The sequence below is a fragment of the Rhinolophus hipposideros genome, assembly GCF_964194185.1.
Source record: "Rhinolophus hipposideros genome assembly, chromosome: 6".
In the NCBI taxonomy this organism is placed as follows: Eukaryota; Metazoa; Chordata; class Mammalia; order Chiroptera; family Rhinolophidae; genus Rhinolophus; species Rhinolophus hipposideros.
In genome coordinates, this window is record NC_138052.1 from 93550503 (window position 1) to 93564016 (window position 13514).

Genomic DNA, 13514 nt, shown 5'->3' on the forward strand with positions numbered 1-13514 from the left:
CATTATATAATGCCCTTTTATCCCTGGCAATTTTTTTGTTCTGAAGTCTGCTTTATCTGAAATTAATATAGCTTCTACAGCTTCCCTTCAGTTAATGTTGGCATGGTATCTCTTTCTTCATCCATTCACTTTAACCTATCTGTGTTGTTTTTTTTTTTAAAGATTTTATTGGGGAAGGGGAACAGGACTTTATTGGGGAACAGTGTGTACTTCCAGGACTTTTTTCCAAGTCAAGTTGTTGTCCTTTCAATCTTAGTTGTGGAGGGTGCTGTTCAGTTTCAAGTTGCTGTCCTTTCAGTCTTAGTTGCAGAGGGTGCAGCCCACCATTCCTTGCGGGAGTCGAACAGGCAACCTTGTGGTTGAGAGGACACACTCCAACCAACTGAGCCATCCGGGAGCTCAGCGGCAGCTCAGCTCAAGGTGCCATGTTCAATCTTAGTTGCAGGGGGCGGAGCTCATCAACCCTTGTGGGACTCGAGTAGTTGAACTGGCAACCTTGTGGTTGAGAGCCCACTGGCCCACTTGGGAATCGAACCGGCAGCCTTCAGAGTTAGGAGCACGGAGCTCCAACTGCCTGAGCCACCCAGCCGGCCCAAGCTATCTGTGTTTTTATATTTAAAGTGGCTTGCTTGTAGACAGCATAGAGTTGGGTGTTAATTTTTTTTTTACTGTCAGCTCTCTTTTAATTAATGTAATTAATGCATTAATTAATGTTAATGCACATTTAAAGTGATTATTCATGTAGTTGGATTAATATCTACAATTTTATAAGTGTTTTCTATTCATTGTATTTATCTTTTTTCTATTTTTCCTTCTTTTTTTCTGTTTTCTTTTTTTTTTTGTTTTAATTGAGCACTCTATGATTCCACTTTCTCATCTCTCAATATATCAATTATACTTCATTTAAAACATTTTTGTTGGTTTCCCCAGAGTTTGCAATAACTACTTATTACTAGTCATATCCATTTTAAATTATGGTGTACTGCTTCATGCTCAGTGCTTTCATCTTACAACAGAAAGTAAAAAATTCCTCTCGTTTTTTTTTTTTTTTTATTAAGTTTATTGGGGTGACAGTTGTTAGTAAATTTACATAGATTTCAGGTGTACAATTCTGTATTACATCATCTATAAATCCCATTGTGTGTTCACCACCCAGAGTCAGTTCTCCTTCCATCACCATATATTTGATCCCCCTTACCCTCATCACCCTCCCCCCACCCCCTTACCCTCTGGTAACCACTAAACTATTGTCTGTGTCTATGAGTTTTTCTTTCTCATTTGTTTGTCTTGTTCTTTTGTTGTTTTTGGTTTATATACCACATATCAGTGAAATCATAGGGTTCTCTGCTTTTTCTGTCTGACTTATTTCACTTAGCATTATACTCTCAAGATCCATCCATGTGGTCACAAATGTTCCTATATCATCTTTCCTTAACGCCGAATAGTAATCCATTGTGTATATATACCACAACTTCTTTATCCATTCATCTATTGAAGGACATTTTGGTTGTTTCCATGTCTTGGCCATCCTCTCGTTTTTTTAAAACACTGTTAAGTCATTTCACTTAACCAAATGCTACAACCACATAGTTACTATTATTATTATTTTTTTTTTTTGGCTTAAACAACAGAAATTTATTTCCTCATAGATCTGAAGTCCAGAAATTCAAAATGAAGGGGTTGGCATGTTTAGTTCCTTCTGAGGCATCTCTCATTGGCTTGCAGATGGCCAGTCTTCTTGTTTTGTTTTCATATGCCCTTGCCTTTGTGTGTGTGCCTCTCAGGTGTCTCTCCCTCTTCTTTAAAGATAGCATTGTTACAGATTAGGCCCCACCAATCTAACCTCATTTAACTTAAACCACCCTTTTAAAGGTCTGTATTAGTCAGAGTTCTCCAGAGAAACAGAACCAGTAGGATGGGGAATTACATATATAATGATGTATATCTACACATATATACATATGTAGATGTGGATTTATTATGAGGAATCGGCTCATGCCAGTGAGGCGGTGAAATCCCATGTAGTTTCTATTATTACAATGAACAAACAACCATCTTTAGATCAATTTAGAACAGGAAAAGATTATTGAGCCTACGTTTAATTCCTTCTCTGAAGTTTTTCCTTTCTTTATGTAGATCTGAGCTTCTAACCCGTATCATTTTCCTTTTGCATATAGAACTTTTTAAAGCATTTCTTTCAGAGTATATCCTCAGAGAATTTTCTTCCTTCCTTCCTTCCTTCCTTCCTTCCTTCCTTCCTTCCTTCCTTCCTTCCTTCCTTCCTTCCTTCTTTCTTTCTTTTGACATTCAATATTATTTTACATTAATTTCAGGTATGCAGCAGAGTGGTTAGACATTTATATAATTTAAGAAGTGATCCCTTTGACTAGTTTAGTATCCACCTGGCACTATGCATAGTTATTACCATATCATTGACTATATTCTCTATGCTTTACATCCCCATGACCATTTTGTAACTACCAATTTGTACTTCTTAATCCCTTCACCTTTTATACCCTGCCCCCCAATTCCCCTCCTATCACCCCAATAAATCTAGTACTCATTTGACACCATACATAGTTATTATAATATTATTGACTATATTCCGCATGCTCGTCTGTATATCCCCATGACTACTGTGTAACAAAAAATTTGTACTTCTTTTTTGTTTTTTGGAGGGGGGGTGAAGGGTAACAGTATGTACTTCCAGGACTTTCTCAAGTCAAGTTGTTGTCCTTTCAATCTTAGTTGTGGAGGGCGCAGCTCAGCTCCAGGTCCAGTTGCCTCTGTTAGTTGCAGGGGGTGCAGCCCACCATCCCTTGCGGGAGTCCAACCAGCAACCTTGTGGTTGAGAGGACATGCTCCAATCAACTGAGCCATCTGGGAGCTCAGGGGCAGCTCAACTCAAGGGCCATGTTCAATCTTAGTTGCAGGAGGCGCAGCCCACTATCCCTTGTGGGACTCAATGAGTCAAACAGGCAACTTTGTGGTTGAGAGTCCACGCTCCAACCAACTGAGCCACCTGGCCAACCGAGAGCTGAGCAGCAGCTCATTGACTTCATTCTAGTTGCAGAGGGCTCAGCTCGCTGGCCCATGTGGGAATCAAACTGGCAGCCCCATTGCCCAGAGCTTGCGCTCTAACCAACTGACCCACTGTATGCCCCCCAATTTGTACTTCTTAATCCCTTCCCCTTTTTCACTCACCCCCAAACTCCTCCCATTTGGCAACCATAAAAATATTTTCTGTATCTATGAGTTTGTTTCTGATTTGTTTGTTTATTTTGTTCTTTAGATTCCACATATAAGTGAAATCACATTGTATCTGTCTGTCTGTGTCTGATATACTCCACTCAGCACAATACCCTTCAGGTCCATCCATGTTGCCACAGATGGTGAGAACCCATTCCCTTCCATGGCTGAGCAATATTCCATTGTACGTATGTACCACCTCCTCTTTATATCCATTCATCCATTGACAGACACCCAGGCTACCTCCATATCTTGGCCATCATAAACAATGCTGCAATGGACATATGGATGCATTCATCCCTCAAAGTAACATTTGGGGTTTCTTTGGATAAATACCCAGAAGTGGGATTACTGGGTCCTTCTTTGTCTTTTGTTATAGCCTTTCTTTAAAAGTCAATTTTGTCTGGTATAAGTATTCCTACTTCAGCTTGTTTTATTTGTTTCCATTTTCATGAAATATTTTTCCCCCATGTCTTTACTTTCGGTCTCTGTGTGTTTTTTGATCTAGAGTCAGTCTCTTGTAGGCAGCATATGTAAGAGTCTTGTTTTCTTATCCATCAGCCACCCATTCTTTTGATTTGAGCATTTAATCCATTTACATTGAAGGTAATTGTTGCTAGTAATTATTGCCATTTTATTTTTCGTATTTTTTATCTGTTTTTTTTTCCTTTTCATCTTAAAGAAGGACATCTAAGATTACCTGTAATGCTGGTTTGGTGGTGATGAACTCCTTTAGCTTTTTCTTGTCTGGGAAGCACTTTATCTGTCCTTCCACTCTAAACGATAGCTTTGCTGGGTAGAGTAATCTTGGTTGTAGGTCCTTACTTTTCATCACTTTGAATATTTCCTGCCAATTCCTTTTTGGCCTGCAAAGTTTCTGTTGAGAAATCAACTGTTAGTCTTATGGGAGCTCCGTTGTAGGCAACTAACTGCTTTTCTTTTGCTGCTTTTCAGATTCTCTCTTTGTCTTAACCTTTGTCATTTTAATTATGATGTGTCTTGGTGTGGGCCTGTTTGAGTTCATTTTGTTTGGGACTCTTTGCTCTTCCTGGGTTTGTATATCTATTTGTTTCACCAGGTTAGGGAACTTTTCAGTCATTATTTCTTCAAATAGGTTTTTAATTACTTGTTCTCTCTCTTCTTCTGGTACCCTGATGATGCAAATGTTGGTATGTTTGATGTTCCAGAGGCCCCTTAAACTCTCCTAATTTTTTTTTTTTTGGATTTTTTTTCTTTTTGCTATTCTGATTGGGTGTTTTCTGCTATCTTATTTTCTGAATCACTGATTTGATTCTCTGCTTTATCTAATCTACTGTTGATTCCCTCTAATGTATTCTTCATTTCAGTTATTGTATTCTTTATTTCTGACTGTTTTTTTTTAATGTTTTCTATTTCCATTTTTATGTTTCCTATTTCTTTGTTAATGTTCTCACTGAGATCGCTGAGCATACTTATAACCAGTCTTTGGAACTCTGTGTCTGGTAGATTGCTTGTCTCCATTTTGTTTAGTTCTTTTTCTGGGGCTTTGTTCTGTTCTTTTATTAGGGACATGCTTCTTTTTCTCCCTATTTTGACTGCTTCCTTGTGTTTGTTTCTATCTAGGGCTGTTATGCACCCCAGTCTTAGTAGAGTGGCCTAATGTAGTAGGGGTCCTGTGGGACCCAGTTGAGCAGTCTCCCTGGTCACCAGAGCTGGGTTCTCCAGGTGTTTCCCTTGTGTGGGTTGTGTGTGCCATCTTGTTGTAGTTGACCCTTGGTTTCTGTTTGCATGTCAAGGGGAGGATTGACCCTCAGGCTAATTGGTTGTGAGAACTGACTGTGACTACAGTGGAGGAGCTGTGGTGCAAGGGCTGACCTTATAGTGCAGGGTTCACCTTAGTGGGGCTCTGGTGCCTGTACAGTCTGCCCGGTGGGTGTGTCATCCTCGGAGGCAGCTGGGTGATGCTTCAGTTTGGTCTGAAGCTGGCCACCAGGCATACCAGCCCTGGGGCCTCCTGAGAGGCCAAGTAAGCTGCAGCCTGTGCCCTGTGTGGGGTCACTTGTTATGAGCCAGAATGCAATCTGAAGATGGCCACTGCCTGCACTGGGCTTGGAGGTACCTCAAGGCCAATCTGCAAATTGAGGCTGGCTATTGCTCGTGCTGGCCGTAGGGCTGCTCAGCCAGAGGTATAGGACATACCAGAGCCAGATATTGCTTGTTTGGGTTTTGTGAACCTTTGAGAAATTTTATGAAAGTTCGTAGCATGAGCTAAGATAGGTGTTTGTATGGAAAAGCCCCTGGAAGTGGCTTGGGTATGCCTGAGAGTTGGGTAGGTGAGGTCTCATGGAATCACTAGCTGTGGGGGCGGGGGGCAAGATGAAAGGTGATAGCCAGTTTGATGGAGACCTACCTATGACATCTGCTTGTGTCTGCATACAGGCAGGGGGAGGGCTCAACAAAGAAACAATGGCTTACACCAGCTCCTCCCTCTGGGAGAAAGCTGCCCCTCCAGCCCTCACCCTGAAGTTAGACAACTCAGTTCCTCACCCATATGTCCCTGGCATCTTTCAAGCTTCTGCCCTAGCACCGGAGCTCAAAGTAAGTGACTCCTTCAGTGAATAAGTCCTTGCATGGAACCTTTAAGAGGAGTGCCTAGGACTGCAGCCACCCTTTGGCCCACTTAGCCACAAACTCCACTGGTTTTCACAGCCAGAAGTTATGGGGATTTCTCTCCCTAGCACTGGAACCCTGGGCTGGGAAGCCTGGTGTGGGGCTGGGACTCTTCCTTCCTTTGCGGGGACCTTTGCAGCCAAGATATCCCTCACAATTTTTAATGGTCACATGTAGGTGTGGGACCAACCCATTCTGTGGCTCTGCTCCTCCTACTAGTCTTGACGTGGCTTCTTCTGTATGTCCATAGTGGTAGGGCTTCAGTTCAGCTAGACTTCAGGTGATTCTCAATGATGGTTGTTCTGTAGTTTAGTTGTAATTGATATGGTCCGGATAGGAGGTGAGCACAGTTTATGTACTCCACCATCTTGACTGGAAATCTTGAATTACTTCTGTTTTTGTTTGTTTCAGAAAATATTTATTTCTCTTTCTCTTAGAAGGTTAACTTCAAAGAATATAAAAGTGTAGATTGTGGTGGTTCCCCCCCGCCCCATTACTTTAAATAGTTTTCTTCAATTTCTTTACCTGCATGGTTTCTGATGAGAAATCTGATTTAATTTTTATCCTTGTTCTTCCATAGGTAAGATATTTTTCTCCTCCTCCCACTGGCTTCTTTCAATATTTTTCCTTTGTCTATGCTTTTTTGAAGTTTGAATATTACATTACTATGTATAGGTTATTTAGTATTTATACAGTTTGGTGTTTAGTGAGGATCCTGAATCTATGGTTTGTTGTCTGTTAGTAATTTTGAAAAGATTTTGGCAATTACTACTTCAGCTATTTCCTCTGTTCTCTTTTTCTCTTTCTTCTCCTGGTATTCCACTTGCACATTTATTACACTTTTCAGATTGTTCCAGCATTCTTAGTGTGTTCTGTTGTGTTTTTCTTTGTCCTCATATTTTTTTTCTCTTTGCATTTTAATTTATGGAGTTTCTATTGACGTACTTTCAACTCACTTATTCTTTCCTTATCTGTGTCTAACCTACTGATAAGCACATCAAAGGCATTCTTTATCTCTGTTGTAGTGTTTCTGACTTCTACACTTTTATATTTTATTATTTCTTTGAGTTTCTGTCTTTTTCCTTGCTTTGTCATTGCATGTTGTCTGCTTTTTCCATAGAGCCCTTAACATATTAATTAGTCACAGTTATTTTAAATCCTTGTCTAATAAGTAGAAAACCTGCCATATGTGAGTCTGGTTTTGATGATAGCATTGTGTCTGCAGATTGTGTTTTTCCTTGTCTGTTGGCATGCCTTGTAATTTTTTTTTGAAAGCCACATTTGATGTATCAGGTAACAGGAACTGAGACAAGTAAGTGAATAATGTGAGGATATTTTATGTTAATCTGGCTAGGAGCTGGGCCATGTTGAACGTATATTCTGTCAGTGGCAGAGGCTTCAGATTCCGCTATTTTTGTTTGTTTCCTGTATTTTCTTTGGATTTCCTTAAGAACTCTTTCTTAAATAGAGCCTTGCAGCATTTTCAACTGTAATGCACAGTTATTTACTGGACCTTTTTGATATAGTAGTGAGTTGTTGGAGGGAAAGAATTATATAATCTTATGATTAAATCTCAGTTTTTTAGTGGAACTGTGTTCTTGGACTGTGCCTCTTAGAATTGTTTCATAGCTATTTTCCCTTCCCCCACCTCATCTGGATGAGACTGAAAGGGTAGGAGGGTCTGTATTTTGGTAATTCTCCTTTTCCTAGATCAGGTAAGTTTTAGATAAAGTACTTTTCTCTGGAGAGTAGGCCTTTGTTATGGAGAATAATCTGGTTGTTTCCAAGGGTTTTTTTTTTTTTTTTCCTCCTCCCTTGCCAGAAGCACAATGAGATTTATCTGGCTCTTTACCAAGAGTACCTGGTGGGGTTCCTAGAGGAGAAATCCACAAAATGTTAGAGGCTATCCTAAGCCTTGGTCCCAGGAATTTCTCGCTCTCATGCAGTCAATACTTAACCTCCAGCAACGCATGAAATTTACCATTTTACTATGCCTACTGGCCTATGGCTCTAGTGGCTTCTGCTTCAGGTAGGTGATTTTATCTGTGATTCTTTAAATTTGCCTATCAATCCAGATTTTGGTGTAGCAGTTTGCCCTGTGACCTCAATTCTCTGCTAGGTACATGAAAAGTCATTGATTTTCAGTTTGTTCAGCTTTTTTGTTTTTGTAAGGATGTGAGTGATGATGTCCAAGGTCTTTGCGTGTCAGCGCTAAAACCAAAAGTCTAGTAAACTTTAAAAATCTCCATTAGTTTAGAATTTTCTTAAAAGAAACTTTTTTTCTATGAAAATTTGATCTTATTGTAATATTATCTTATAGCCAGAACATGTAACCTGTTTGATTTCTCCTTACTATTATTTAGATTAATTTAGGGCCAAATACTGGGCATGTTCTTGTGTGTTTAAGATCAAGGGTTATTAAGGAATATATTTTGCTAATTTGTAAAACTTACACGCCATATATCATTTCTAAAAAATATACTTTAGGGGTTAAAGATTGGAAGTTAAATGGTTTCTAATGACCATGAAAGATTTATCTATTAATAGTCTTAAATTTTACTTTTAAAATACAGATTTTGTAAATTTGGCTTTCTATCTTGTTTATATTTATCTTATGTAACTTGTCCATCTTTTCACCTTTAGCATTGTAAATGTCACTTTGTTTTGGTTGTGTCATTTGTAGTTAGATTCTATTTTGGTCATTTATAATTTGAGATGATAATTTAATCTGCTTTAAATGACATATATCCTATTTCTTATGAATTTTTTGCACTTATGCCTCTTTGTTTTCTCTGTTTAAGGAAAGCAGATTGTATTTACTTTTATTCTTTTATAAGGTTTATAATCTTATTTTGACTCTGTTTGTTACCCTTAGAGTTTTCTAACTAATTCTCTAATGTATATTTGTCGAATTGATAGCATCAAATGTGAAACTATGTTATTTGAGTTTCCTGTCTTTGAAATAAGTCATTTAACTCAGTTTGTGAAACTTGCCTGCATTCAATTTAAAAGTTTTAATACAATTTGATGTTTTACATTAAAACTAGTATAATTTTACTACTATATCTAGTATATATCCTCTCTTTCTAAAACAGGACTTTTTTTTGTTTGTTTGTTTCAGGACCCTTTTATATAAATACATATCATTGAGAACCCCAAAGAACTAGCTTTTGTTCGTGTGGGTGATATCTATTGTATTTACCACATTAGAAATTAAAACTCTGAACACTCCAAAATATTTATTTGTTTAAAAACAACAATAATGAACTCATTAGCTGAACATAAATGACATATTTTATGAAAAATAACTGTTTTCCAAAATAAAATAAATTAATAAGATGATTAGCAATGCTTTACACTTTTGCAAATCTCTTTAACGGCTGGTTCAGTGGAAGGCAGATGGATTCTCCTATCTTCTTCTGCGTTCAATCTGTTCTGATACCACAGACTATGTAGTCTCTGGAAAATTTGACTACACCTTTGTCAGAGGATGAGAGAGAAAAGGGTAAATAACATCTTTGTATTATTATGATAACAGTTTTGTTGTTGGTGACACCTGGAAGGGACTTGTAGAATCCCAGAGGACTATCAATGTAGAAACATCCAAACCTATAGAAAAAGTTTACAAGCGTCTATTAGAGTTTATTTGAGCCAAGCTGATGACATGGAAGCAAGCTCTAAACAGATTAAAAAACTGCTCTGGAGAGTGGCAGTTTTGCAGTTCTTTTTATGCATTTGTAATCCAAAGAGGGAACATAAGGAAGATTCTTATTGGTGGTGGATTAAGGAGGTGGAGAAAGCAATGTGGGGAAATGTCTAGGCTTGGATGAAAAGTAAAATGGAGAGAGATACTTGTTTTACATTGGTGGATACAAGATAGTTAAGTTAACGTTTAACATTCACAGTAAGAATGGTGTACAGGCAACAAGATCACGTCCTCCCTTAAGGGTGGTTATGCCTCTGAGGGGTCTGAAAAGGAGGATTACTCTGGCATTTCAAAGGTGTGTTAACCTACACACACAAGAACAATGTGCAGGGCTTGCTTAAGGCAAAGATAAACCTTTTAGTAAAGAAGTTATGTGCCTGGGATGTATGACCTGCCCAGTTAGGAATCTATGTCAGATTACCCTGTGAGGTTGCTTTTGGTCATTGATTTTGTCAGATTTGTTATAGAACCCCTTTTTTGTTCACTGGTCCCTGGACCATTCTTTGAGAGTTATTGTTCTAAAATAATTTTTTGAGATGTGATTTTTTTTGTTCTCAAATAAAATTTACAATCTTTTAGACATCAGTATTTTAACTGAATTTAGTTGTCTGCCATTTCTTTTGTACCAGGACTCTATTGGTATTGATTTCTTGATTCTCTTATTCTAGTATAGCATCAACTAATTTGTCCCAGAGAGTGTGTCAATAAGAATGAGATGGATTATTCTATTGCAATAAAGAATTCCAAAATCTCAGTGGGTCACCAGCCTCTGCTTCTGGGAACTCTCACACTGGACACTGTCTCTGGCTGATCGGTAGCTGCCATCTGACATGACACCCACTGTAGCAAAGGAAGAGTGAGCATGGATAACTAGATGCTGGCTTTGAATTATTCTGCTAGTGTGATACCCCTCAATCCAAGAAGGCAGGAAGATGCAATCTTATCTTTGCTCAGAAGCAAAGAACACTGGACACTGAGAACTGTGTGGCCAACTCAGAGTGTACATGAGCAAAGTATTTTCTGAGCCTTTGCACAACTATTTTTCCTTTACACATGAATACTTAAACAGGTTGTACATTTTGAATCATTTCATTCTATCTTTGAATCTATAGACTTGCACAACTATTTTAAGACATTTAGGGTTTCTATTTTATTTTTCATTGTTCCTTTAGTGTTTTTCTTTTCCCCCCAGCTATGTTCTGGGGGGGAAATTCCTTCCCTTTTATTTTACAACTATTTTAGTTAACTTAAAATTTTTTTCAGCAATAAGTTTAGTTTCCAAGCCTGCTATCTTATTTTTTGGTCTTTTCCTCGTGACTGCCTGGGCAAATATCTTCTCCTACCTGTATGACAATATTTGGTTTTTGAGAAAAAGTCTCCTGTTTCTTGTAATATTTCTATTTATGCTGGGGTCATGTTTTTTCTTTGCTCATCTTGGTTCTACTCCTTCACGTGATAGGTTTCCACCAAAGCTTGTGGCCTGTTGTTTGTTAAGGGTGAGGCATCAAAAAGCTAGCTTGGAACTCCAATTAATGAGTTTGGCTTGCAAACCTGTGGCCTTTGCTTGGAGAATCCCAAATGTGTGAAGGTAAAGGTTAATTTTCTGAGTCATTTCCATTTTTCGTAAGAAGAAACCTCTACTCTCCTTTCTGGATGCAGGCATTCTGTGTGGCGGGGTCAGGGAGAAGTTAGGGAGTAGATCCTGGTGTGTACTGCCTTTTGAACAATCCTGTTTGTATCCTTACAGCTCCCTCCTGATCTCCACTATGTCTCCAGGGTCAGGAAGAGGTTCACATGAAACTCTTTTTACAGTAGTTTTGATTAACATAGGATGAACAGTTTCACTTCTCTGTACAAGTCTTTCTTCAATTCACTGTTTTCTTCTATTGCACCCTTGATTATTCTCTAAGTAAGTAAGTTCCATTTATTCTGGTATCCCCACAAGAACACTATTTTACGCATGTTGACTCTCCATTGACTATCTTTCATCTCTGAAATCTTCCAGCCACCACAAGCCTCTTGGAAACTCAATGTCTGTTTTACGTTGTGTCTTTTTTATCTCAGGATGTGCACAGGAGATGAGAACCCAGAGGACCAGAGCCCAGAGGAGCAGCTTTTCTATGAGTTCATTTTCAGCCTTTTCAGAGAAAATAAGGTGGAGATTGCAAGTGCAATAACGAAGCCATTTCCTCTCCTGATGTGTTTCCGTGACCGTGGCTATATCCCTGAGCAGATGTATGAAGTAAGTGAGGAGAATTTCCTCATGATAAACAGCTGCTCACTATAGGATTGCAAACTTCAGGATGCAGTGAACAGGTTAAAGGTCCGCCTATGAATGAGGACCTTCACCATCTCATAAGTAAGGAGGTGACAGGAGAAGCAGCATCACAGAAAACAGTAAATGTTGTACATGTTGGTGGAGGGGCATGGGGATGGAGATGCGGCAGGACTGGAAACAGGCATTCTCCATACATGCAGAACATCACCGATAACTATAATTAATCTAAGTAAGTGAGCTGGGCAATGTTTCATTACAAAGCTCTCTTATTTTACACACCTGAACCTGAGTTTATTGAAACTGACAGGAAAGCTGTGGATAAATTTAAAAAGCAGATACTTGCTGCTCCCTTTCCAAATTGTTCCATGTTCTTTAGAAATTTCTGGAGCCCTAGAATGCAGGTAACCATTAGCCGTGGGACTTCCTGGGGATACTGAAGACAAGACTTCTATTTCTCTTTGTGAATTTTCTTTGTAGTTTTGTCAGATTCACAGCACAGTAGAGTGATTTTCTGGTTTCTTGGAGCCTTCAGGCCAAGTCAGTCCTGGGGGCAGGCAGTGGTTACTGTCCAGTCACCAAAATGGCCGCTCATTACCAATCAGGGCCACTCCTGAAGCATCCAGGCTAGGCTCTTAACGCTTCCACATTCAACTTTGAACCCACTTTTTTTTTTTAATTAATTTTATTGAGGTGACAATTGTTAGTAAATTTACATAGATTTCAGGTGTACAATTCTGTATTACATCGTCTATAAATCCCATTGTGTGATCACCACCCAGAGTCAGTTCTCCTTCCATCACCATATATTTGATCCCCTTTACCCTCATCACCCACCCTGAACCCACTTTTATTCTTCAGAATTACTCTGTCAAGTATACATCAACGTCAGAGAGTCAAGTTCACAAAATGATAGTCTATTTTTCTGGTGGAGAATACTTAAGTCATCTAAATATATGTAACATTCTAACATTTTACAAGAGAACAAACAAATACCCTGTTTACAATCTGAGTCTTCTATAACCCATAGTTGCATATCTAAAAAATTGTCTATTCGATATTTTTAAGCATTTTCAAGAAGCTTGTAGAAATCTGGTTCCAGTGGAGAGAGTGGCGTATGATGTTCTCAGTGAATTGGAGAAGACATTTGACAAGACAGTTCTGGATGCGTTGTTCAGCAAGGTTAACCTGAAGGCCTATCCTGATTTACTAGAGATTTGCAGAAACTTCCAAAATGGTAATTATAGCTTTCAGTGACATTTGCAGATTCAAGTCCATTTCATTCACTCACTCTTCATTAACATTTGAAAAAATTTTTATTGAGTGATTACTGTGTGGCAGGCGCATGATAATACAGTGTTGAAATAAACACAAATGACCTATGTCCTCATGGTGCTGACACATGGTGGGAATGACAGATGTTAACCAAGTAATCCCACAAATGATTCCTCAGCTAAGACCTGAATTCTGTGCTAAGCAACATACAATTTGAGAGTCTAGTTTTCTGGGGGGAGACATGAATTATGTTCACTTGTAGGAAAGGAGGAAGCCCTCTCCGATAATCGCAGACATGCTCAAAAATGAAAAGATTTTTTTTGTATTAGAAAATTCGTCATGAAGTACAATCCTGGGCCA

General features: G+C 38.7%; 1 protein-coding gene across 1 annotated transcript in view; it reads left to right on the plus strand.

Annotated features, from left to right (window-relative positions):
• Nucleotides 1–13514, plus strand: part of SP140 (SP140 nuclear body protein) — a 93294-nt gene that overhangs the window by 8002 nt on the left and 71778 nt on the right. The window contains exons 4-5 of the mRNA XM_081052126.1: nt 11669–11846; nt 12948–13116. Coding sequence (XP_080908252.1) covers nt 11669–11846; nt 12948–13116 — 347 coding nt within the window. The remainder of the gene's footprint in view (nt 1–11668; nt 11847–12947; nt 13117–13514) is intronic.